Raw genomic sequence first — 27,603 nt, 5'->3', positions numbered from 1 at the left:
AAGGATGTGTGTGGTTCTGAGAGCTCCTGACAGCCTTTCTGGGACACCGAAACTTCCCAGAGGAAGACAAGGGATAGGCCTAAAGAAGACAGGTGGCTGGTGACTGTTGAGCCTGGCCTTAGGGCAGCCTTAGGAGAAGCTTCAGCTATGTGAGCCTTTACTGACTGTACCAATGTAGATTGGATTTTTTTTTCTTCCTTACAGCCGAAAGCATCTTACCCGATGATTGCTCTCACAGAGCGTAACTTAATAGTCAGAATGACTGTTACCCAGGACTACATACCTAAAGGCTGAGGTCTCTGCTGCACAAAGTTAAGAGTCCAAGAAAAACCAGTGAAGTCTCTGGCAGTGAGAGAAGGATTCCTAAATAAGACGGGTAGGATTTCCATAGGGACTATTCCAATTTAGGTAGGAAGCAAGAGCTAACAGAGAAGGATGCATTTGCAAAACTATCTTTCTTTTTGGGGTAGGAATGGGTTTCATGGGAAAAATCAAGGTGTGTGTGAATATCTGGGAAGGGGCCAGATTGGTGGGAGCCTTGAAAACCAAGCAGATAAACATAAAAAACAAAAACAAACAAAAAAACATGTGGTAGTCAACAGGCCGTCGTCTTGGGGTTTGAGCAATGTAATGCTTTAAGGAAGAACAACCGAGTGAGGATGGAGCCATTTGAGAACAGAGCCTGGGAGGCTGGGGAGGAGACTGTTAACAGTTACCCCGACAGGTAACGGGGTAGGAAAAGGAAAACAGTAACACCGAATATTTCCTGACAACACCTGCCTGACTTGAGGCTCTTCGCTGGGTGCCAAGAGTACAGGATGAGTAAGACTGGTCCCTATCTTCAAGGAGCTTACAGTCTACTGAAGAAGACAGAGAGGTGTGTAATGGCATGTAAGGATAGCAGGAGAGAAACTGCCCAGAAATGTGTATACAAAACAAAGCAGCAAGTAATGGCTGGGGTGGGAAGACGTCATCGAGAATCACACTGGAGATGAGTGGGACAGTGTATTGGAAGTTCTGACTGAGCCTGGTGACAGATGGGACCTGGGAGAAGGAAGAGCTGAGCCTAGTCATGGGAAGAGGAACAGATATTCTGGAGGCAAACTCCAAGATATGGGGCAGCGACTGTCCTTCCAGGGGTGAAGGCAGCTGCAGGTTTTTTGGCTTAAAGAACCTGGAGAATGGAGATGCTATGGACAAAACAAGAGGAGAATAATGACACCAATAATAAAGATTATAAATACTTACTACGTGCCAGGCACTGCTAACCTGCTAATCCTCATAGTAAACATATTGGGTAACTGCTATTTTTTTAATTCTCATTCTGTGGATGAAGAGCTGAGACATGGAGAGCAAGTAGCAGAGTCACAGTTTAAATTGAAGCAGTTTGATTCCAGAGCGTGACCTCTTACCCTCTACACTAAGCTGCCTCAGGAAGTCTTCTCTATGCAGGAGAAAGGTGACTCTGAAATAACTTGAAATGACAAGGTTTTGTTAACTACTTTTGCCATAGATCTGAGACACTTTCTTATCATGACATGGGTAAGGCATAGATTTATTGTCAACCCCAAATCATAAAAAAACACCAAACTTTGACAAATCAAGGGAGTTCGTTGTGTTTGCTTAGCATGAGGGTTAGCAAAGTGCACTACTAGTATTCAGGAACCATTCCTCAACAATGCTTTTAAGAGTTTCTCACGGCTGAGACTCTGGCGAAGGGTGTGAGAAGTATAGAGAATCCTGGGACTCCTGCTCCCCTAAAGTGCTTAAGAAGCATCTTCTCAATCTACAGAAGATGATGTTTAGTACACCTGAAACCCAGGTAAGAAATATTCAGCACAGGTTAATCCGAGCTATTACCTGCCCACCCACAAATTACATTTAGGGAAAACTACTGCATGATGCTATGAAACCCCATTTTGTGATATTATTTGTTTCTATTTAGAACCACTGAGTCAAATGATTCTAAAAATGGGGTCCGTGTGGCGGCTGGCAGTTGCTATGATGGCGGAACCTTTCCCAGGGTTGTTCTCGGTCTCGGCCTTATCAGGGTGCAGGAGAGACTGCAGGTAATGAATGTACTTGATCGCAGCTCTGAGGGTTTCCACTTTGCTGAGTCGCTTCTCCAGGTACTCCTCTGGCAGGTGATGTCGGAGCTGGGCATAGCCTTCGTTGACACACTTCACACGCTGCCTTTCCCGTTCATTCCTTTTCCGGATAAAGGAGGGCCCGTAGGAGTAGTCGCACCTCCTGTAATTTGGATAAGGCATTGGGAAGAAGGGGCAGGGCTCACTGTAGTTTTCCAGGACCAGTGAATCACTGGAAAAGGGCAGCAATGGCAAGTCTTCAAAGTAAGGGGATGGCACCGGGGCCTCGGGGTACAAGTGGAGAGTGACCATGGGGTCCAGATAGAAGGACCTGCTCAGCGGCAAGTGGGCAGAATCAGAGAAGACAGGCACTTTTTCTGGCAGATTAGAGTAGCTTCTATTGTCCATCATTTCTTTGTTAGCCTGGAAACATAACCAAGTTTATAAATTTGGGAAAAAATCCAAGGAGAGCAAATATCATCAATTTCCTCAGAGATCAATGTTTTGAAGACTTTACTGCTTTGATGTACTAGTATAGTTTTTGAGCTCATTCTGAAAACTAGATGGGGTTACAATATTCTGTGGGTAGTAAGAGGGAGGATTTTTTTAAAAATATATTTTTATTGATTTCAGAGAGGAAGGGAGAGTTAGAAACATCAATGATGAGAGAGAAACATTGATTGGCTGCCTTCTGCACGCCCCACATTGGGGATCAAGCCCCTGACCGGAATCGAACCCGGGATCCTTCAGTCCACAGGCCGATGCTCTATCTACCAAGATAAACCAGCTAGAGCAAGAGGGAGGATTTTTGATGCTGCACAGAAACAGCATGAAATAATACAGAATTACCTGGTGAGAAAATTATTGCCTTTCAATTCTCTTCCTGTTCCAATGATTACATAGATATAGTGTTAGTCTGGTGATAGTGTCTCCTACATTCCCAGAAGGCTTTCTGATCCTCCTCAGATGGAAGCCTTCAACAAGCAGTACTAACTAGCTAGACTCTAATAATATTTAACCCTTCATGTCTATTTATTGTGAATTATACTGATTTCACATTTATAGTATGACACAAATTTTAAAAATAAAATCTACTTGAGTAAAAATTGTGAATTGGTTTGAAGAAAAATAGTAAATACCCATACAGGTGGAACACAGATAATGAAGACTGTGAAGGTGTATGCAAATAACTGACGTTTGGGAAACACTGAAATACCACAATATTTAAAATACACGTTGGAGAAATTACAAACTAGTTAATGATCATGCCACCTCACAGCATAGCCTTTCTAAATAATACCTGATGTGCTAGAGGCAAATCCGAAAATAAAAAAGGAATCATTTACTCTTAAAAATTCACTGTAATGCCCTGGCCAGGTGGCTCAGTTGGTTGGAGTATTGTTCTGTACACCAATAGGTTTCAGGTTTAATTCTGGGTCAGGGCACATACCTAGGTTGTGGGTTTGATCCCTGGTTGGGGCAAGTACGGAAAGCCCCAATCGATGTTTCTCTCTCACATCTCTCTCTCTCTCTCTCTCAAATCAATAAAAACATATCCTCAGCCCTAATGCTTATGGGCAGGATTAGATAACATTGTCACTTGTTGCCCTACCTGAGGGGAGCAAAAACTCTGCAGGCTGCACTATGTAATGGGTGGAACAGCCTCTAAGCACCAGAATTCAAGTGTGAAAAAATGTATTACAGTTCCTGTGAAAAAGCCTAGCCCCGGGGTCGGCAAACTGCGGCTCGCGAGCCACATGCGGCTCTTTGGCCCCTTGAGTGTGGCTCTTCCACAAAATTCCATGGCCTGGGCGAGTCTATTTTGAAGAAGTGGCGTTAGAAGAAGTTTAAAAAATTTGGCTCTCAAAAGAAATTTCAATCGTTGTACTGTTGATATTTGGCTCTGTTGACTAATGAGTTTGCTGACCACTAGCCTAGCCTATCTAGTATGGTTACTGAAGGACAAATGACTATGGAAACAGAAAGGGCAACAGGGGGTGGGGGGTGAGGGTTAAATCATGTTGAGACAGACTGGAAAAGGGGTAAATGCCAGGAAAAACTATTCCTAAGAGGGGGGTAGGAGAGGGGGAATGATGTAAGTGCGATAGGTCCAATGAAAAATCAAAACTGAGAAACAGGAAGTGAAAGATTCCTAATCACTGACCAAATGATCTGAAATAACTAACATAAAACAAAAATCTCTGGGAGATGAAAAACTAGCCAACATTGTGTCAGAAAGAAAAAGTTGCTGAGAGAAAACAGTTAGAAAATTCCCAAGCCAGAGAGAGAGAGAGAGAGAGAGAGAGAAGATAAAGAACAAGTATGGCAGAAGCTACAAAACGATGGCACAGTGAGGACGGAGCCCGTAGTTCTACATTTCTGAGGACAGCAAAGCCTTGTTTCTGCCTACGGCTGACAAGCCAGAAGCGACACAACAGGACACCAAACATAAGGCAGATGCCACCAAAGCCAATCACACACACACACACACACACACACACACACACACACACACACTTTTTGAGAATGGTTTTGTTCTGACACATCATTTAATACTATCGTAAACCTTGACTCAGATGAAATCTGAATAATTTGCATATGCCACAGGTAATTAAAAATGTCTAGGCTTTAACAAGACTTTGCTTTATCCTGGGAAATAGAGCCTTGTGTCTGGAGACACACCCATGAGAAGCTTTTCTATTGACCATTTCCAAAAAGTTCACTCATCAGTGCTCGCTTCGGGAACCTCTATCAAAAGCTCACCACTCAATGTAGTAGCATTTAAATATGATCACCTTTTATTCAAAGAAGAACATTTAACCACAACACAACAGAGTGACAGAATGCAAAATGCAGTAATGAAGATGATCAAGGAAGTCTAGTGGAAGCTGGACATGTTTGTAGAACCTGAGCAGTTTCTAAAAGAAAGCAACACAGACTATTAGTGCTGGGGTCTGGCAGTTCCAGATTCATGCACAGCTAACAAATTCACCTATCTTGGAAGAGTCTCAGGTTTCTGTCCTAGAGCTCTTCTGGGAAATAAATGAGGTCTTAATGATAACATTCTAAATAGATTTTGGATGCTCTGCTGAGCATAAAAGCTTCAACTTGCAGAGACATTAAAAATATCTAGCATGTGAAAAACAAAGCTACAACTACACCTGTAATTGCGTTATGGAAAGTCAGGGATGGAGGAACCTTAGAAATCCTCTCACCCAATCCCTCGTGGGATGTAACTTGGCTAAGGTTGCAGAGCGGGGTTGCAGAGCATGGGTCAGAACCTAGGTCTCTTGACTTCCAAACCAAAACCCTTCCCACTGCTCCAGAGGAATTAATCACCAGCAAAATCTGAATCTTTAAACATATAGGCATAATTGATAGTTTAAGATAATGGAATAACCAGGTAGCTGACAAAATTCACCATTTACCAACAGTACCTAGGGATTTTCCGATAAATCATATTCTATTCTCCCCCATGGGCCACTCTGGGGAAGAGTCTCTTACCTGAGTATTGTCACCACCGTGCTGTATTTTGGATTCAGTCAGATTCAACCTGATTTATAGGTGATCATTTAGTAACAATATGCAAAGTAGCTTACAGTTAAACAGAACTGCTCAGTTCTGGTTTAGCTGTGTGGTTTTTTTTCCTTCTACCTAACATGTAGATATGATAACACATAACAATACCAAGTAGAAAGGTTTACTTATGAAACTGGACTCCTGTAACAAAGTCTTTTGTGAAAAGAATGCTCCCCCATTCATCTGGGTTATATTATTTTATATCAGAATTATCTTTAAGTAATAGCCTCATAATGTGCAATATTGGTCAATATTCTTTAAATAGAGATTAAGGCCATAACCGGGAAGATCTACGTGAACCTAGTTTATTAAAATGTCTATTAAATGTGTTGGCTTCTAAATAGATAGTATTTTTTAGAACAATTTTGGGTGCACAGCAAAACTGAGCAGAAAGTAGAGTTCCTATATAGCTCCCGCCCCTACACACACACATTCTTCCCCACCAGCAACATCCCACCTAAATATATGTTACAATTAATGAACCAATATTGACACATCATTATCACTCAAAGCCCGTAGTGTACACAGAGTTCACACTTGGTGTTGTACATTCCATGAGTTTTGACAAATGTACAATGACAAATACAGAACAGTTTTACCGCTCTACAAAGACTCTGTGCTCCACCTATTCATCCCTCCCTTCCCCCAATACCTGACAACCACTGATTTTTTTTTACTGCCTCCATACATAGTTTTGCCTTTTCCAGAATGTCATATAGTATGTAGCCTTTTCAGACTGGCTTCTTTATTTAGTAATACACATTTAAGGTTTCTCTATGTATTTTTAATTTGGCTTGATAATTTCTTTTTGGCACTGAATATTCCACTGTTTGGATATAGTCTACTTTATTTATCCATTCACCTACTGAAGAACATCTTGGTTGCTTTTAAGTTGTGACAATTTTAAATAAAGCTGCTATAAAAATTTATGTGCAGGTTTTCGTGTGTCTATAAGATTTCAATTAATTTAGGTAAATACCAAGGATTGTGATTGTTGGTTTTTATAGTAAGGGTATGTTATACAGTTTTGTAAGAAACTGTCAAACTGTTTTCCAAAGTGGCCATACCATTTTGCATTTTCATCAACAATGTGAGTTCCTGTTGCTCCATATCCATATCAGCATTTGGTGTTATCAGTGTCCTGGATTTTGGTCATTCTAAAAGGTCATTTTAATATATCCTATTAGAATATATGAGGTGGAGCATTTCTTCATATACTTATTTGCCATCTATATATCTTCTTTGGTGAGGTGTCTGTTCAGGTCTTTGGCCTTTTGTTAATCAGGTTGTCTTATTGTTGAGTTTTAAGAGTTCTTTGTATATTTTAGATAATAGTACTTTATCAGATGTCTTTTGCAAATATTTTCTCCTAGTCTGTGGCTTGTCTTCTACTTCTCTTGACAATGTCTTTCAGAGCAGAAGTTTTTAATTTTAATGAAGTCCAGCTTATCAATTATTTCTTTCATGATTTGTGCTTTTGGTGTTTTATCTAAAAAGTCATTGCCAAACCAACAGTAATCTAGATTTTCCCGTTATCTTCTAGGCATTTATAGTTTTGTGTTTTACATTTAGGTCTGTAGTCCATTTTGAGTTAATATTTTGAAGGGTATAAGGTCTGTGTCTACTTGAAAGAACTCTCCAAAAATTCATCTGGAATAAAAAAAGACCCCGAATAGCCACAGCAATCCTGAGAAAGAAGAATAAAGTAGGAGGGATCTCAATACCAGATTTCAAGCTGTATTACAAAGCCACTGTTCTCAAAACAGCCTGGTACTGGCACAAGAACAGACATATAGATCAATGGAACAGAATAGAGAATCCAGATATTGACCCAAACCACTATGCTCAATTAATATTTGACAAAGGAGGCATGAACATACAATGGAATAAAGACAGTCTCTTCAATAAATGGTGTTGGGAAAATTGGACAGATACATGCAAAAAAATGAAGCTTGATCACCAACTTACGCCATACACAAAAATAAACTCAAAATGGATACAGGACTTAAACATAAGACGGGAAACCATAAAAATACTAGAGCAATCCACAGGCAGCAAAATCTCAGACATATGCCAAAAGAAATTCTTCACTGACACTGCTCCTAGGGCAGTGGAAGCTAAAGAGAAAATTAACAAATGGGACTACATCAAAATAAAAAGCTTTTTCACAGCAAAAGAAACCATCAACAAAACAACAAGAAGGCCCACTACATGGGAGAACATATTTGCAAATGGCATCACTGATAAAGGTTTAATCTCCAACATCTACAGGCAGCTTATGCAACTTAATAAAAGGAAGATAAATGATCCAATAAAAAAATGGGCAACAGACCTAAATAGAATCTTTTCAAAAGAAGACAGAAGGAAGGCCAAGAGACACATGAAAACATGCTCAACGTCACTAATTATCCGAGAGATGCAAATCAAAACAACAATGCGGTACCATCTTACACCTGTCAGAATGGCTATCATCAACAAATCAACAAACGACAAGTGTTGGCGAGGATGCGGAGAAAAAGGAACCCTCGTGCACTGCTGGTGGGAATGCAGATTGGTGCAGCCACTGTGGAGAACAGTATGGAGTTTCCTCAAAAAACTGAAAATGGAACTCCCATTTGACCCAGTAATCCCACTCCTGGGAATATATCCGAAGAAACTAGAAACACCAATCAGAAAGGATATATGCACCCCCATGTTCATAGCAGCACAATTCACCATAGCTAAGATTTGGAAACAGCCTAGGTGCCCGTCAGCAGATGACTGGATCAGAAAACTGTGGTACATCTACACAATGGAATACTATGCTGCCATAAAAAAGAAGGAATTCTCATCATTTGCAGCAACCTGGATGGAATTGGAGAACATTATGTTAAGTGAAATAAGTCAGTCAATGAAAGAAAAATACCACATGATCTCACTCATTTATGGATAATAAAGAACAATATAAAATTGAACAAAAAGATAGATACAGAGACAGTAAAGCATCAAACAGACTGTCAAATTACAGGGGGAAGGTTAGGGAGAGATGGGGGAGATAAGAGATTAATCAAAGGACTTGTATGCATGCATATAAGCATAACCAATGGACGCAAAACTCGGGGGGGTGAGGGCATATATGGGAGTGGGGTGGGGGGGGCAATGGTAAGATATGTACACATATAATACCTTAATAAAAAATTGGAATGAAAAAAAAAAGGTCTGTGTCTAGCTTTCTGCCCTCCATTGTATTGCCTTTGTTTCTTTGTCAAAGATCAGTTGACTATATTTGTATGGGTCTATTAGGCTCTCTATTGTGTTCTATTAATCTATTCTGTCAGTACTACACTGACACTGAGTTGATTGCTGTAACTTTATAATGTCTTCAAATTGGATATTGTCACTCCTCTGTACTTCTACGTTAATATTGTGTTGGCTTTTCTGGTTCTTTGGCTTCTTGATATAAACTTTAGGGTTAGTTTGTTGAAATACAGAAAATAACTTGCTGGGATTTTCAATGGGTTGTATTGAATCTATAGATCAAGTTGAGAAAAACTGACATTTTGACAGTATTGAGTCTTCCTGTTCATGGACATTGAGTATCTCTCTGTCTATTTAGTCCTTCTTTGACTTTTTCCATTAGTTTTCCTCATTTGTATATATTTTGTTAGATTTATACTTATTTCATTTTGGGGGCTGGTATTGGTAAATGGTATTGTTTTTAATTTCATTTGTTCAATGCTAGAATATATATTAATATTCTGTATATTAACTTTCTATCCTGCAACTTTGCTATGATCATTCTTTTTAAGAGGTTTTTGTTTTGTGATTTTTTATTTTCTACATAGATGATCATTTCATCTGAAACAGACAATTTTACTTCTTCCTTCCCAATCTGTATACCTCTTCTTGTCTTACTGCATTAGCTAGGATTTGCAGTATAATGCCGAAAAACAGTGGTGAGGACACCTTGCCATGTTCCTCACCTTAGCAGGAACACTTGCACTTTTTACCGTTAAGTATGTTAGCTGTGGGTTTTTGCAGATATTTTTTATCTAGTTGAGGATGTTCTCTTCTATTCTTAGTTTACTGAGGTGTTTTGTTCTTTTCATAAATGGGTGTTGAAGTTTGCCAAATGCTTTTTCTGCATCTATTGATAGGATCATTTCATTTTTCTTCTCTAGCCTGTTGATGTGCTAGGTTTTATTAGCTGATTTTTGAATATTCAACCAGTCTTGAATCTCTGGCATAAATTTCACTTGGTTGTAGTTGAAATTACATATTTTAATATTAACAATAAAATCAATAATTTAGGTTAAATTTGTAGGTCTGAAAAATTGTTTTTATTAACTAAAAAATCCAATAGCTTCTAAAACCTTATACTTATAAATTTAATATAATTTAATTATAATTTTTGCCAAGAATTTCTTTATTTTATTTTATTTTTTATTTTTTAAAAATATGGAACGCTTCACGAATTTGCGTGTCATCCTTGCGCAGGGGCCATGCTAATCTTCTCTGTATCGTTCCAATTTTAGTATATGTGCTGCCGAAGCGAGCACAAGAATTTCTTATAACATCCATTTTAAATCTCCCAATATATCAAAATGGTATTTGTATACTTTCAGAGGCCTATCTTAGTACCCATTCTCTCTCTCTCTCTCTCTCTCTCTCTCTCTCTCTCTCTCTCTGTACATACACACACACACACACACACACACAATTTAGTACCAATGTTTTATGATTAGACTGGTCTAAACAGTAATCTCACAATAGGGTGCACATGCCTTTGCATCTCCAAGTTCATCATACAGCAAAAGAGGGAGGAAAGAAAAGTTAGGAGACATAGATATACTGGTAGGCGTTTCAAAAATTATTTTTATTGTTCCATTCCAAAGAGGACATAGGAAGAAAAAAGCCAGTTATCCAATGACTGTTATACCCTTCAGAGGGAGGCACACAGAACTCCATTACTTATTCAACACTGCACACACCAGAGCTCAAACAGCTGCCTCTCAACCTGACCAGAAATGCTGACAATATGTGTATGTCATCAATCCATGGCTTGGTTTAAAAGAAAAGTTCTTTATTGCAAGTATCCAAGTCCTTAGGATTCATCCTTAAAGATATTAGGGGATGAGAAAGACCACTCATGCCAAGACTATGTTTAGTCATTAGAGTGAACTAGAAAGTGGCCAGTTTGTTCTAGGATGCATTGCATCAGACATCATAGTACTTAAAAGAAAATCTGCATTTTGTGAAGAGGCACCAGGCATTTCAGATCTAGTTTACCATAAAGTGCAGCTACCGGCCAACCAGATACCTATAATACAGTCAGTGCAAAATTCAAAAAGGATAAGTCAGGGCTTTGATGAGGCTGGCCACACTGCAATATAGAAATGAAACTTAAAAATATAAGATAAAGTCTATTTACAAAAGTGTTTTTTTTTATAGTAAAGTGACTTGAGAAAAGTTATGTTAAGCAGTTCCCACACATCCCTTCCCTCCCCTGCCAAAAAAACCCACCTGAAAATTATCTTGAAAACCAAGTTAAAACTGTGTGGTGAAAAAGAGAATGCCTGTTCCAGGTAAAGGACTTCAAGGTAATTTATAGGCAGACAGACTTTGTCATAAATAGGATAAGGTTTATTGGCGACTTGGTGTGTGCTTTAAAAAATGTCTCTATTAATATGTTAACAAGAAAAAAAATTCCAAGCACGTTTTTGTTTCAGGTTTTCAATTTTCCAGCAAGAGTTGGTGAAATCAACAGGGCATTAAAACAAAACCCAGGAAAAATCAGTCAGTTTTTTCCAGTTGTCTGCATTGTTGCTTTCTAGTTACCTTGAATTTGATTCTCAATTAGCTGAGGACAACATGACGATCAAAGACGGACTTCCGCTGCTCTTGAACTTGAAGCTTCCAGCGCTGCTGGGCATACTCTACCTTGTTCAGCACATTGGCGCGACTGCGGGAGCGGGCCAACACATCATGGGCATTTGCGAATGGCTGGTGATCCTGAAAATCCAGGAATGGAGAACGTAAGAGATGGCCTAATTGGTGTAAAACATGCACACAAAACAGCAGTTATCCAGCCAGAGACAGAAGCAGCTGGATTTTTCAAAGAACAGACCACCTATTTGCCCAAGCACTTCTAGGCACTCAACTGCTAGAAGTAGGCTGAACTCAACTGCAGAAATAGGTGGTTCAAGTGGCATAAGCAATGAGGAGGTATCTGTGTCATGTTCCCATGAGTCACCATTTCCAAAGACATTTCCCTTAAGAAGCAGGGACCAAAGATAAAGACAGTGGTCATTTATGTTAAAGAGAAGCTTCCCTAATGGGTAGGGAAAGAAAATCTATTTTCATGTTAAAATCTATATGCTACAGATACAGAAAGTAGGAATCTTCCTTGCTTCACTCAATACTGTATAGCTAAACAGTAGCAGAGGAAAGACCTGTCTTACCTGACTCCCATTATATTAGAACTAGAGGCCCGGTGCACGAAATTCATGCAGGGTGTGTGTGTGTGTGTGTGTGTGTGTGTGTGTGTGTGTCCGTCCCTCAGCCCAGCCTGCACCCTCTCCAATCTGGGACTGCTGGCTCCCAACTGTTTGCCTACCTGCCTTCCTGATTGCCCCTAACCACTTCTGCCTGCCAGCCTGATCACCCCCTAACCACTCCCCTGCCAGCCTGATTGATGCCTAACTGCTCCCCTGCCAGCCTGATTGCCCCTAACTGCCCTCCCCTGCAGGCCTGGTCACCCCTAACTGCCCTCCCCTGCAGGCCTGGTCACCCCTAACTGCCCTCCCCTGCAGGCTTGATCGCCCCCAACTGCCCTCCCTTGTAGGCCTGGTCCCTCCCAACTGCCCTCCCCTGCTGGCCTGATTGCCTCCAACTGCCCTCCCTTGCAGGCCTGGTCCCTCCCAACTGCCCTCCCCTGCTGGCCATCTTGTGTCCACATGGGGGCAGCCATCTTTGACCACATGGGGGCAGCAATCTTATGTGTTGGAGTGATGGTCAATTTGCATATTACTCTTTTATTAGATAAGATTGTTACTTGCCAGCTGGGGCCACATTCACCCTGAGAGATGAGTTGATAAGATTTTATCTTGGTTGGTTTTAATCTCTCCCTGCCCCCTCAACAGATACACTAAATGGACTGGTTTACCCGTTCCCCAATCTGTGATGAAAAGAGATACCTCATATGCTAAAATTACCCTCTATTACCAAGGGCAGTAAGAATTACTGCTTTAGAATTTCTATTCGAAAAAGACTTGACTCTTTCAATGCTGAGCACTATGGCTTCTGTGCTAGTTGCTGCCTTAGGAAAGAGGCTATTGAAGGCTTACCCAGGTATCTGTGTAGAAAACCAACTTATCCTGGTCAAAGTAAACCAATGCCACTGATGTTTGTAGTCATTACAGGGGAAACCACTGTGCTAATCTATCTGTGAAGGAGATATAAACACAGCTGCCTTAATGACAAAAAGCATTAAAAACTAACTTACTGCTTTTGTTTGCCTTTTCCTTGATCTCTTTTTCCCAAACCCTGGTTAACAAAGCTTCTAAATGTTCCAACATAGGATCCAAGTCACAAGTTGTATCCCTTAAACTAAACTTTGCCTCTAGTAAAGAAACAACATGGTCTTGTTGTGCATGCTTGCAAAAGTTCTATTATATATCCAGGGCAGGCATCAGCATGTCTATAGAAAGCTATACACTCCATATACCTAAATATAACCATAACCATATGGTGTTATAATACCTGGTCTTCTTTTTTTTTGTTAATCCTCACTCGAGGATATTTCTCCATTGGTTTTTTTTAGATATAGTGGGAGGGAAGGAGAGATAGATAGAAACGTGAATGTGAGAGAGACACATCGACTGGTTGCCTCCCACACCAGCCCGAACCAAGGCCGGGGATCAGTCTGCAACCGAGGTACATATCCTTGACTGGGAATAGAACCGAGGACCCTTCAGTCCGCAGGCTGACGCTCTATCCACTGAGCCAAACCAGCTAGGATTAGTCTTCTTTTTATACCAAAACATGTACATGATTACATCAAAAAGTTTTCTATAAATAATCTTGCCCTGCCTTCTTTACCAAAATTCCTTCAACTTTTCACTTAATTTATGTAACAGCTTGTGCAAAGCCTATTAAATTTATTTTTAATCTTCAAATGAAAATAATAACAATTTCATAAAGTTAAAAATGTATTGAAGATATAAGAAATAAGGTGAGGGAAGAGGAAGGCTGAAGTTGTTGGATTACTTGATTTCCCACAAAGAAATAAACTGATCCAAGGTCATCTAACAAATAAGCACAAACACAAAACTTAAGCTCACCTAACCTTGACTTGGCGTCATATTGTCTAAACATACTGATTTTGTTCGGGTAGATTAAAATGACACTATAAGGATATGGTGATGAACTTGTATATAAAATATTATCACCATTGGCTTGTTTTGACATAAACAAGATTAGGAAGAAGGACGTACTTTTTCAGCAGAGCACCTCTCAATTTCATAATCCTGCTATCTACTCTTCAAGATGGGGGGCGGCCTTTTTAAGGAACAAATTTAAAGGACTAAACAATTCTTTTGGTCTGTTCTCCACCTATCAGAACAAGATTGAACTAGCTGCTCATGGTCATGGAGGCTTGGAGAATGCAAATAGAGATTTACCCTTTTTATATGTTTGTTCTTTTCACACCTGATAAAATTACAATAAATACAAAACATGTTTTAATGTAATGCTTTGATAATAGCAATGATGTGTCATGGATATATAATATAGTAAATATTGTGACTGCTTACAGTGAGCTTCTGAACTATTTGTACTAACTCTTGCTTGATTTAAAATGCTCTACAATGAACAAAAATAAAAACAATTTAATTGAGAATTTAACAAAAGCACTTTTAAAAGCACATAGTGAACTCTCATCTTGGGCAAGCAACAACTATAAAATTTAAATTTAACTTTTTATTTTATATGGTAACAGATTGTTACCATAAATTCACAGCTTTGGTCTGAAAATCTCTCTGTGCCGACAATCAGTTTAACAGATACTCTAGAGTCAGCCAGGCCGCTCAGAAATAATGTTCTCTAATGGTCAACTTACACAGAGAACCTATCACTGGTGAGCAAAAAGGTTATTAAGCACATGACCCCACCAATCAAATGCCTTTCCTACATGTTTTTGTCTACACATTTGTGCATCCATTTCTTTTATGTTCTTTGATATTATCTATTCCTAAAATCAGGAACTAGATATTTAATGCTGTAAGTGATGTAGTTTAAGTCAGACTTTTTATTTATGTGCCTTATAATGAAATGGTTTATATGGCCTTTGACACATAACATTTTCATATGTTAGTTCTCAACTGGGGGTGATTATGCTCCCCAGGAACATTTGACAATGTCTGTGGACAATTTTTGCTGTCATGACTGGGATGAAGATGCTATTGGCATCTAGTGGGTAGAGGTCAGGGATGCTGCTAAATATCTTACAATGAACAATGTAGGCAGCCCCCTTCAACAAAGAATTATCTAACCCTATCTTTTGATGAGAATCATTGACTGGCTGCCTCCTGCACGGATGGAGCTCACAACCTGGGCATGTGCCCTGACCAGGAATCGAACCATGATCTCCTGGTTCCTGGGTCAATGCTCAACCACTAATCCACACCGGCCTGGCTACATGTCTATTTGTCTTATTCATCTCTTTATTGCTAGTATCTAGCATGGTACCTGATAATAAAAAGTTACTCATTTTATATTGGATAATTCATAAAAGAAACAAGGGAAAAAGAAGTAAATAGAGGTGTTTCTATGAAAGTTCTTAACAAAACTAAGATGAAATCTTGGGTAAATAAGTTGAATATTCATAACTGATATTCACGAGACAATAATGTATTGATCAAAAAGGAGGTTCTGGCCCTAGCTGGTTTGGCTCAGTGGACAGAGCATCGGCCTGTGGACTGAAGAGTTCCGGGATCAATTCCAGCCAAGGGCACATGTTCAGGTTGAGGGCTCAATCCCCAGTAGGGGGTGTGCAGGAGGCAGCCGGTCAATGATTCTCTCTCATCATTGATGTTTCTATCTTTCTCTCCTTCTCCCTTCCTCTCTGAAATCAATTAAAAAAAAAATTATATATATATAAAAGGAGACTTTGTTTGTAGATGTAACTCAAGCCATCTAGTCAGGATACACTTTCCCATCTTTTACCAACAGGTCCACAAGCCATTTAAGAGTAAAAGGGCTTCTGACTGTGGTTAGCAAGGGCTCATCCTGGTGTTTGCTTTTGGAATTGGTTCTTGAAGCTTTACTGAATTTTACTCACTTTTAAGGAACATAGTCCAATAAAGTAATTCAAAATAAGAAGTAATTTCTAAAAAATTATATATAATAATGAAATTTTGGAAATAAGCCCAAACAGGATAATAACAAAACAAACAATGTATTTCTCTAAGTTAAAATGAATAACAAGTTTGTGGACTATGTCATTTTCTGGACATTTTTGAAAGATGTTGACGCAAAAAGGAGATCACAAAACATTTATACACTGATTATACCAACTGTATGGACGAATATAAATGTGTTTTAAAGATAGGAAGAGAATCTGGAGTGATGGTTTTATGTTTCTCTAAAGTTAAAGATCACAGATTTTTAAGAAGAATAACAAGATATAACTCAGTGGAGTGGCCAGATTATTATGATCTCTGAATGCATAATAATCTGGCCACTCAGTGTATATCCTATATAATAAAAGGCTAATATGCAAATTGTCCCCTCGACCAGGAGTTCGACCAGCAGGCAGGCCAGCCAATCGCCCATGTCCTCTCCCCCTGGCCAGACTGGCCAGACCCCACCCATGCACGAATTCATGCACCAGGCCTCTAATACACACACACACACACACACACACACACACACACACACACACACACTGAGTGGCCAGATTATTATGCATTCAGAGATCATAATAATCTGGCCACTCAGTGTATAAAACATCAGCAGGTTATCAAGCTACATGTCATTAAGAAAAGAATAGTATGGTCTTCATACTTTCCTTCACTAAAGCCTCTTTACCTCCTATGATATTTGGTGATGCTAACAGGGAAGGTGTTCAGGTGGGCAGAAAGCTAGCTCAGATGCTTTTCTTAAAGTAAAGAGGGAAAGGTAATGAAAATTGCGCCTTGGGTACTGAAGAGCAAAGCCTTGTATAACACACTCACTAAAGATCATCAGTTTAAACCACCATATTTGTGGCTTTACAAAGCAATCCTATCTAATAAAAGAGTAATATGCAAATTGACCATCACTCCAACACAAGATGGCTGCCCCCATGTGGACAAAAATGGCTACCCCCATGTGGACACAAGATGGCCGCCACAAGATGGCCAGCAGGGAAGGGCAGTTGGGAGGGACCAGGCCTGCAAGGGAGGGCAGTTGGGGCAATCAAGCCTGCAGGGGAGGGCAGTTAGGGGTGACCAGGCCGGCAGAGGAGGGAAGTAGGGGGTGACCGGGCCTGCAGGGAAGGGCAGTTGGGGGGGCCCAGGCCTGCAGGGGAGGGCAGTTGGAGGCAATCAACCCTGCAGGGGAGGGCAGTTAGGGGCAAACAGGCTGGCAGGGGAGCAGTTAGGCATCAATCAGGCTGGCAGGGGAGTGGTTAGGGGGTGATCAGGCTGGCAGGCAGAAGCGGTTAGGGGAAATCAGGAAGTTAGGCAGGCGAGCAGTTGGGAGCCAGCAGTCCTGGATTGTGAGAGGGATGACCGACTGCCCTCGAGGGGTCCCAGATTGGAGAGGGTGCAGGCTGGACTGAGGGACACAACCCCCCGTGCACGAATTTCGTGCATCGGGCCTCTAGTTTCCTCATAAAGAGACATATACTAAAATTAGAACCGTCTTTAGCTTCTCTAGTTGACTATCTGCTCCAGTACATGAACATTTATATTACTTCATGATGATGATCTGTCAGCTAGGGCATGCTGAGAACTTACCCCAACATCGTCATCACTCTGTATTAATTGTGAGTGTCCAAATAGGCGTCTCTTCAGTATGGGCTCAACCAGAGTAAGGTACACCATGTATAGAAGTAGAAGGCCCAAAATGGACAGATAAATTATAATGGTAACCTAAAGGAAATTGAAAATAAGTTACAGGAATCAGAATTCTATATAACTATAGTAAAGCCGCAGTGAAGACTGGTCTATCTGCTAAGCATACAGGATTTCTATATCAACCAGATTCCAACATAAGAAACAAATTCAACTCTTCACCAAAGTATTAAAGAAAAAAAGGAAAAAAGCATTTTGTCTTTGAGATCTTTTTGTAAGTCTTCAAAACTACATTTTCACTTACTGCTAATCACTACCGCTAGCACAGTTTTCTTTCTCACCTGAATACAGTGTTCTAGTGCTGTCAAGAAAACATAAAAGAACCCTAGCAGGAAATGCAATGCACATGAATTTCAACAGAATACTCTTTTAAGATCAAGTTAGATGTACAAAATACGTTTTAGGCCAGTGATTTTCTTGAGATCTTAATTCATGTGCTGATATCCCCAAGAATGGCTTTAATTAAAGACAGACAATACCAAATGTTGACAAGGATGTGGAGAAACTGAACCCTCATATGTTGCTGGGGGGAATGTAAAATGGTACAACCACTTTGGAAAACAATCTGGCAGTCTCTTAAAAGTTAAACATAAACTTACCTCTCTAAGAAATCTACCCAAAAGAAAGGAAAACATAGCCACACAAAGACATGTAAGCAGATATTCATGACAGTATTATTCATAATAGTAAATATCTGGAAATAATCCAAATGTCTATCAACTGATGAACGGATAAATAAAATGTGGTATATTCATATAACAGAATGCTATCCAGCAATAAAAAGGAATTAAGTACTGACATATGTTACAACATGAATAAACCTCAAAAACATTATGCTAAGTGAAAGAACCAGTCACAGAAGACCACATACTGTATGATTCCATTTATATGAACTGTCCAGACCTGTAGAGACACAAGGCAGAACAGCCACCGCCTAGGACTGAGGGTAGGAATGGGATTAACTGTAAATGGACATGAGAGATCTTTTTGGGGTTTGGGGAATGTTCTAAACCTAGATTTTTATAAATTGTTTAAAATCTGCTAAGATTTATGGACTTGTACACTTACAATGAATTACTTTTAGGGTATATAAATTATACATAAAAATTTTTGTTTTAAGATTAAAAAGTACAGTGAGAATTTCTCTATAGGACAGCACCGTGCTGGAGCAGAGGGCTCTCCCACAGGGTCAACCACACCAGAAATCTTTGTAACTGTTATAGCTGACCATTCCCAGATTTCCCATGTGCCCTCTTTTTGGGAAAGGAATGGGAAGCTCCATATAGAAAAAAAACTCGGGCGAGAACCATTAGTCACGATAAAGTAACTGAACTCATTAGAGGTCCAAATGGTGATCAGAGCGATCCACCTTCCACTTCTTATAGCAAATAAAGAAAGGAAATCTTAAAATCCAGAAGTGATGTTTCTAAAATAGACGAGTCACTATATGTATAATTTTTCCTAAGGGTTGAGAGGGCAGGAAGAAGAGGGCCTCGTCACGCTATTCTCACTATCTTCTGGAATATGCTAATTACACAGGGCATTTTTGTGCTATTACACATACCATGCCTATCTACCTTATCTTAATTAATCCACAAAGCATCTCAATGTGGCAGGCAGAGAGCAGGCCTACTGTTTCTTTGGGGTTGGGTGTTGGAGATGAGGAAGGAGGTAAAGTCGGTGAGGAGAGCAGTATTTGAGTAACTAAAATAGAATTCATATGTCAAAATTTTTTCTTGTCTCAGTACTATCAAGAACTATTCCAGAAGCAGAAAAGATGGATTTTTGTTCTTCACCTTGATGGTTACAGAGCTTCTTTCCTCATATTTGCATTCACAGCGCAGACAGTATGCTTCTATGTCAGGCTCCCGCACAGACATGAGCTCCACAACATGAAGGCAATCGCTGAAAAACACAAAGATAAAATACTGCTCAAGTCTAGCTGGATTTTCTATTCACACTGATCAAAACTTTCTTGAAATCCGGAATAATCACTGAACTTATCCAGTGAAAGAATATAAGGAACAAATAATCAATAAGGGAAGTGAAATAGTTTTCTCTTTTGATATCAGCAATTTGGTAAGATCTAAAAGTCTAAGAAACCATAAAGACACATATATAGTAACTATTTTCAAAGGTGCTACTGTTAGAAGTTTATAATGCACCTGAAAAATCCCAAATGGGATCAGAACCTACTTAGCAGATTGAGTCATATTCAAACCTGTTTAGTTACCAAGCAAAACTGCTTTAAATGATTTAAAGTGACCTGGGGCATTGCTGAAATATGAGATTATCTCTTTTATGAATCAACTAACATCATTCTTAATTGCTGCAGTCTGGTGTATGAATGGCTAATCACACTTAGCAGTTGGTAAATTCTGAAACCGGAACATTCAAAGCTACAGTAAGAAATAATTACTTGTCTTAACGAGCAAATATCTATTGAAAAAGAATGAAGAAGGAGGATTAGGACAACAAACATTTTTTAATGAAAAGTGATTACTTGGAAGAAGTATATAAAAAATAAAAGGCTGAATGTTTTTGTTGTTGGACATTTTCTATTTTCCAAGCTACATATTTATGGCTTATGAAAAAACAATTCTATTAAAAAAAAAGCATTATCCCAGAAATCTGTCAATTCTAGGAAATAATTAAGCTAATACTTTCCCCAGCTAATAAAAGCCTACCACTCTGATCACCTTCAGCAAAAGTAGGCAAACTTTTCTGTCTTCCTGCCTTCTGCTGGGCAACTTTCTTCCCTTTTGGCATCTCTTCCTTGGGTATTTCTGGCTGCCAAAAGAACTCCACTATAATTTCCTGTCTCTTTTCACCATCCTTCTTGGGGGCACCCAATGCTCTAGGCCAGTGGTCAGCAAACTCATTAGTCAACAGAGCCAAATATCAACAGTACGACTGAAATTTCTTTTGAGAGCCAAATTTTTTAAACTTAAACTTCTTCTAACGCCACTTCTTCAAAATAGACTCGCCCAGGCCGTGGTATTTTGTGGAAGAGCCACACTCAAGGGGCCCAAGAGCCGCATGTGGCTCGAGAGCCGCAGTTTGCCGACCACTGCTCTAGGCTGATTCTTTCCATTTGCCCTATCAAAATGTACTTTTTGTTTTGTTTTGTACTGTGGCTTAAAAAACCCCAAAACAATATAAATAATAAAAGTGCAATCAATTACACTTAACGGGTAATTTAAACAAAGGTAGTCTGTAATAATAATAATAAGTCTTCAACGGTAGAATTTCAAATAAGGGTAAGGTCCCACAACTCACACATACAAGTGTGTGATATCTGTTCCAAACAGAAAGAAGACTAAGAATGTAGCCAGCTGAATGCAGGCATAAAATGGACAGAGAAAGCTAAATCCCATTACAGGAGTATCTAGCTCAGAGTCAGAGTTCATCCAGCCCAATACTTTCAGAGAAGTCACCTGCACAAGGTTACAGAGTCAACTACCAGCTAAAAGGACCCAAATCCAGGGCTCCTGTCTCCTAGGTCAGCCCTCCTGTATCTCTCTGAACTTCAGGAATATCAGACTTATCTCCCATTTAGTTTCCTATTTCAACTTCAGAAGCCTGAGTAACAATACCTAAGAATTATTTGAGAGTCTAAGTGCTGAGTAATTGCGTGTTTCTTTTGAAGAATACAGTTTAATTAAATGATGAAATACTGGGTGGGAGAGGAAGCAGGAAGGTTGGTTCTGAAGGGCCAGTCACGGTAAACACAGAACCCAGATACAGAACTCAACCACTTTAGGAACTGGGCAACACCTCCCCCTAGTGCCAAAGGGAGGACATTTTTGGCTTTAAATCACCCCCCAAACACAAACCAGAGAACTCAAACTTTTCTTAAGTCACACAGCAGAAGTCAATGAAGAATTAAAGCTAACAACTGAGTACAACGGAGGCCAAAAGGTAAATACAGGGTGTCCCAAAAAATGTATATACACTTTGAATAATTATTAATTCCAATGAGTTAAATTTGAAAAGGAAGAAACAACAATTGAGCATATTAGCTGTGAAGTATGTATACATTTTGGGGGGACACCCTGTCTATCTAGGGCCAGATGGATATTAGAGGCCTCATAAGGCCATAACATAACTTGCCTACCCTTCTGCCAGTTAAAAACTTTGTTAGGCCCTAACCGGTTTGGCTCAGTGGATAGAGCATCGGCCTGCGGACTGAAAGGTCCCAGGTTCAATTCCGGTCAAGGACATGTACCTTGGTTGCAGGCCCATCCCCAGTGGAAGGTGTGCAGGAGGCAGCTGATCGATGTTTCTCTCTCATCGATGTTTCTAACTCTCTATCCCTCTCCCTTCCTCTCTGTAAAAAATCAATAAAATATATTTAAAACAAAAAAACTTTGTCAGTGACAACTGGGTAATATCACACCTATTCTCAGTAAATGGCTAAGTTGCAGGAAGGAAACAGGGAGGGAAGAAAAACCCCAAACATGCCTTGTTTCCACTGTTTATTTTCAAACCTCCCCCTTCTGACCAATGATCAGGGATGAATGACATATGGTTCTGTCTGAATCTAGAGTAAGAAAAGTCAGTGAAAAGATTAGTGTTAACCACTTGAATAGTGAGTTCATTTGCCACTCAAATAATAGTCATCATATTTTATTACTAATACAATAAACTAAGTTCTCAATATATTTAGAAAATTTATAGGAAAAACTTAAAACTTATTTGAGCTTTTTTTATATCATATCATATCAATAACTTGCTGCTATAAAACCTATAAGAATATAGCTAAATCACTTTGCAATATGAGACAATTTAAGTGGAATGTGAACATTCATAAGAAGTTCTCAAGAATATACTTATCAAATATCAGATTGAACCAAAATGAGAAGAATAGACAATAACATCAAAAAAACTAAACAAGCTCAAATGCTGCCTTTTCTTTTTCCAAGGCAGCTTGGAATATTGTAACCGCACGAATTTAATTTTGCTTTCAAATTTTTGCAGGCTGTTTATCTATAAAATCAAGTACATGTGAAGCACACAGCATTTGGAGCTATTTTTCTTCTGTGCCTATCCTGGTATTCTTCTACTGTGGTTACAAACCATAAAACATGACAATTCCATGGGAATGACCTCATCCATCCTTTGACAGAAACAACTGTTTCCCAGCCATTTTATGGCACATGCAGAAAAAGCTATCATTTGCAAGGTCCACTGAGATAAACAGAGAAGGCTGCTGGTGGCTAGCCAGTCAGGATCTCAATCATCACATGCCTGCCTGATTACCCGGAGAGCTGAATGGATCAATATCACACCTATAACCTATTCATGGCACACCAACTGGGAAACGGGTATACATGATTCATTCCCATTCCTTTCTGAGTCTCTGACACTTTTAAACATAGTCTCCTACATTTGGCAATGTATCACCAGAACCTACAAGCTGTAGAAATTATAACCCAGATAAATGAGGTTTGCTTAGCTTTCACTGAAAAGCAAGAGAGAGGGCCAAAATTTAAGGGGGCAAAGGAAGGAAGTTTTGGTGGCACAAACTCTGCCCCATCTCCATAGAAAACCCACCCTATCTGGGGCTTAGAGTTTTTGCTATATTACTTTAGGCTTACACCATACACTCAGCGTCTTACTCTCACTTTTTCAAATGGAAATGGAATTTGACACTTCTGCTTAGAAAGAAATACTTAAAAAGAAAACAATACACTGGATGAACATTCTGGGCGAACAGTGACAACCACAGAAAGAAATCTGACAGGTAATTAAGCAATCAAGAATACTTACCAATCTTTTTGGGATATGTTCCTATTATAAATATGTCCAGGAATATCTTTATAGGGAGGACAAATACATTTACACCGAACATCCTCCGAATTCTGTAACCAAAATGGAAACTTAGTATAGAGCTTGTTGACAGGTTATCATAATTTTTTTTTAAGTTTTTATTTATTTCAGAGAGAGAAAGGGAGAGAGAGAAAGAGAAACATCAATGATGAGAGAGAATCATTGATCAGCTGCCTCCTGCACGCCCCCTATTGGGGATTGAGCCCACAACAGGGGCATGTGCCTTGACCTGGAACCGAACTATGACCTCCTGGTTCATGGGTCCACTTTCAGCCACTGAAACACACTGGCCGAGCTATCATCAATATTTTTTTTAAATGCACCATATACATTTTGTTACGCACCCCCTACCAAACATTCTAAAACCATTCACTTAAAACTTTAAATAACTTTGAGAGATACATGTTCTTTTTGATAATGCAAATGAATCATTAAACATTATATAAAGTCAGTTTAAAATAATACTTAGTACTTGATCTGTAACTGATTAATCACATTTATGGGTCAGATAACACTCAAATTGTGCTAATGTTATCACCATCTACCTGTCAGTTGAAAGATATGATACATGGATAGCTGTGTCTATGTGGATATTTCTCTCTTTTCCGAGTCCAGTGCGGCTAGAGAGAGATCAGGTTCCTTAGTAGGGGCTGCTGGGGATTGAGAAAATGAAAGAGACAGACACAGAGATAGAAGGAAAAAGCTGGGGCTGTGTGGGACCACTGTCCTCTGACAGGGACAGGGACAGGGACAGGGACAGGGACAGGGACCCAGAGCCAATACAGCGTGTTTATTTTATTCAGCAAAAACCAGGAAGTTTTACTAAAAGTCAAGACAAAGGAGATTAAGTGCATTCTTGGGTGGGCCCGAGTATTATTCATTCCTGGTGTTTGGCTGGATTTAAATAACAAAACCCACCCCCTGGCACCTGGGCTGAAGGTCAAGCTGACAACACTCCTGCCTCTGGCAAAGCGTGTTTCCAGAACATGGGGGTGCCAACGCCACTGGATTCAGCTGACAATAATTAAAGAAATGCCCATGTGCCTTCCCAGGCACTCTCTACATGTCTACAAATAAGAATGTTGATTATTTCATGAAAAAAAAAAAAGAAAAAAAAAGAAAAGAAAAAAGAAAAAAAAAAAGAATGTTGATTATAAAAGGATTGGGAGGAATCAAACTAAAAATCACTAAAAAAAAAACAAAACCAAAAACACCAAGTCTCCATTCTTCTATCCACATTCTTCCATGCTTTGGTAGAAAGGCATTGATTGATATGGACAGAAGGGGTTGGGCCAGAGTCCTATAGAAGGGCTGAAGTTTTAGAGGCACTCAGCTACAATTAGAAAGTACATAAGGGAAGCAGCTTGAGTATAGCCGAGATCAGTGTGGTCTACCCTTTGCAGGAAACTTTGCTTCTACTCCCTACAGAGAGGACAACTGTGGAGAAAGAAAATTTCAAGAGGTGGAGAAAGAGGTGACTAATAGAGGAATTGAGGGGGCGTAGAAGATCCTTCCTCAGCAAAGGGGAGTCTACCTGAGAGGCAGTGGCTCCTTAGTCCCAGAGGACCAGGCCCCCTGCTCTTAGATATGGTATGTGATAGATCCTCCCTTCCCCCAACTGATGGACAGAGTATGACGTAAACTCCACCTGCAGCCGGACATTCCCGAACACCTTATATGGACTGTACATTGAACCACCAATCAGCACCTGCCAAATACCCTAAGCCCCCGATTCCTAAGTCCTAGGTGCCTAATCATGTACCTTACATGAAACCACCAATCAGCGTGTGCTGAGTGCCCTAAGCCCCGTCCCCTCCTTTCCTTCCCTCAAAAGGCGCTTACACCCCGGCACGCCCTCTTCTTTTCCCTCTGGAAGGCGGCCGGCAGGGTGATCTCCAATAAAGCCTGTGTCCTGGTATCCCATGGTCTCTGGCCCTCTGTTTCATCTTTCAGTATGTCTAAGTTGTTAATTCATTCACTCATTCAGCAACCATTTAGTGAGCATTTGCTTGGTGCCAGACCTTTGCTCGATGAGGTGGTTCGGATAAGTATAAGGCCTGGTTCCTGCCTGTAATTAGGATGTGCCCTAGGAAAGGAGACTGACAAATAAATACAAGATTGCAATACCCTACCTAAAGTGATGACAAAGAGATATGCAGAGGGTGCCAGCAATGTTTTGAAAGTCAGGAGACATGCTGCTGTTCCTGTTTCTGGTGGAAGGTAGGGAAGATTTCAACAAGAATCCCTGAGCAAGAACCCCAATCAAAACCCCCATCTGTCTGCCTGTGATGTGTCTTTCCCAAATTTTATATTTAAAGATGTTATAAAGCTCCTATTTTTTTTTTAAAGAAATGCAAACGCCATTCTGTTTTCCCGTCTCATTAACATGAATTCCTTCTGTTTTCCCCAACAACAAGCTAGCTCATCAAGGAGGAAGCACAAGTGTGCATGGGGCCAGGTCAGGTCTGGACAGTAGGGACAGGAGTGGGGCTAGAAAGCAGCATGAGGGATCAGAAGGGCCATGAAATGGGGCCGGGGAGAAGGCCACATCCTCATCTCTCCTGTAGTTGGGATCCTCCCTTTCCCACTAAATGATCAGTTACAGAGAAGGCAAGAAAGGGCTCCAGAGGCCCTGGAGGGATTTGGGTGAGGGAGGGTATTAGGCTGGTGAGGGCTCCGTAAGTCCTTTTGGAAGGAAGGCTGCCAGGAGAGGCAAGTTCCCACAAATGGCTTCGTTCCTGAGAGGGAAGCCCTCGGAGGGAAGGAGACTTTCCATCCTTTTGGCCTGGGGACGGGGCGGAGTGGTGGTCGGGGAGGCTGGCGGGGGTGCTGGGAGGCCGGCAGAGCGTAAGGGTGGGACGCTGGCGTTCAAGGCTCCCAGGATCGGAAAGGTTATGAAGCTTGGGGTGGGTGCTTGGGGGGCGGGAAGGGAAACGCCGAGGAGGTGGAGGGGCTGCTGCCCAGGCTGTGGGCACTGCCCAGGAGGGGCATGTGGGCGGGAAAGAGGGGAGCGCCGTCCGGGCCGGAGGTGGCAGCGGGGGCGGTGACGGTCGGGCTGTCGGGGCAGGAGGGTGATGGGTGGGGGCTGCCGGGGCTGCGCGGCCAGGAGACGCCGGCCGGGGCTGGGAGAGGGACGGGGCGAGGAGCAGGTGGAGAGACCCCGCGGGCGGGAGGCAGGGGAGGAGCTCGGGGAGCGCGGCTGGGCGGGACTCACCTTGGCGGCGTCTGCCGTGCGCACCAGCAGCAGCGCCGACAGCGCCAGGCAGGACAGGCTGAGCGAGGAGCCGAGACGCAGGAGGCCTCCCCACGGAGTCGCCATCGCGGCCACACCGAGCGGCCCCGCAGCCCGGGCCCCCAGACCGGCTCCGGCTCGGGCGCCTCCGCCCGCACTTCCGTCCGGGCCCTCGCGTCACCCGCCGCGCCGGGCCGGCCCCTAAAAGCCTCCGCCCCGGAAACTGTTCCGGGTGCGCAGGGCCCGAGGCTGCGCGGCGCCGGCCCGGCCTACGCTCGGACCCCGGGGACCCGGGAGCGGAGGGAACCTTTGGGGGGCAGCCTCGGCCGGCAAAGTTCTGAGGCGCTGGCCTGTCTTTCCGGGGCGCAGACGCCGCGGGGCTGGGGCGCCTTCCCGCCAGCCGGCAGGTCGGGGCGGGCCGAGCCACCCCTTCCCGGGAAGCGCGCCCCAGTCAGAAGGTCGGGGGTCGTGCAGGGACTCGGGACTGACCTGCCGCCCACGCGCTTCCCGGACGCAATCCCCCCAAGGTTTCCAACAGCCTGGGAGCTGCCTTCGCGGGTGTGGCCTCCGCCGGGGCCCCCCCCGGCCTCGCGCTGGGGGCTGGCTGCCTGGAACTGGGCCCCGGGGCTCGGCCGGGCTCGGCCAGGTCGGGCTCCGAAAGGTGTGAAGTTGGCGAAAGATCCGCCCTCGTAGCCTCCTGCGCCCAGGACTCCGAAGGTGGGGGATGGCTGGCCGCTGAGTCTTAGCGGAGCGCTGACCCGCCTTTCCAGGGGGTCAT

At 41.6% G+C, this 27,603-nt stretch overlaps 2 protein-coding genes across 3 annotated transcripts; both read right to left on the bottom strand.

Moving 5' to 3' along the window:
- Positions 1–348: 348 nt before the first annotated feature.
- Positions 349–2,498, bottom strand: ASCL3 (achaete-scute family bHLH transcription factor 3; the record flags this gene model as incomplete). Its single annotated transcript, XM_079787121.1, has 1 exon — positions 349–2,498. One exon carries the CDS (start codon positions 2,496–2,498, stop codon positions 1,956–1,958), a length of 543 nt encoding a protein of 180 aa, XP_079643247.1. The 3' UTR covers positions 349–1,955.
- Positions 2,372–27,029, bottom strand: TMEM9B (TMEM9 domain family member B). 2 transcript variants are annotated; one of them, XM_079787119.1, is made up of 6 exons: positions 26,808–27,029; positions 23,534–23,625; positions 19,558–19,666; positions 17,645–17,779; positions 11,484–11,657; positions 2,372–2,510 (listed from the first exon to the last, which is right to left on the bottom strand). In XM_079787119.1, exons 1-5 carry the CDS (start codon positions 26,910–26,912, stop codon positions 11,502–11,504), a joined length of 597 nt encoding a protein of 198 aa, XP_079643245.1. In that variant the 5' UTR covers positions 26,913–27,029; the 3' UTR covers positions 2,372–2,510; positions 11,484–11,501. The 2 variants fall into 2 exon arrangements, with proteins under 2 accessions (XP_079643245.1, XP_079643246.1); XM_079787120.1 differs by lacking the exons at positions 2,372–2,510; positions 23,534–23,625 and having other exon boundaries at positions 10,408–11,657; positions 26,808–26,943.
- Between the last annotated feature and the right edge of the window lie 574 nt (positions 27,030–27,603).

This window comes from Cnephaeus nilssonii, assembly GCF_951640355.1.
Source record: "Cnephaeus nilssonii genome assembly, chromosome: 13".
Lineage (NCBI taxonomy): Eukaryota > Metazoa > Chordata > Mammalia > Chiroptera > Vespertilionidae > Cnephaeus > Cnephaeus nilssonii.
This window is presented reverse-complemented; position numbering and strand designations above follow the sequence as displayed.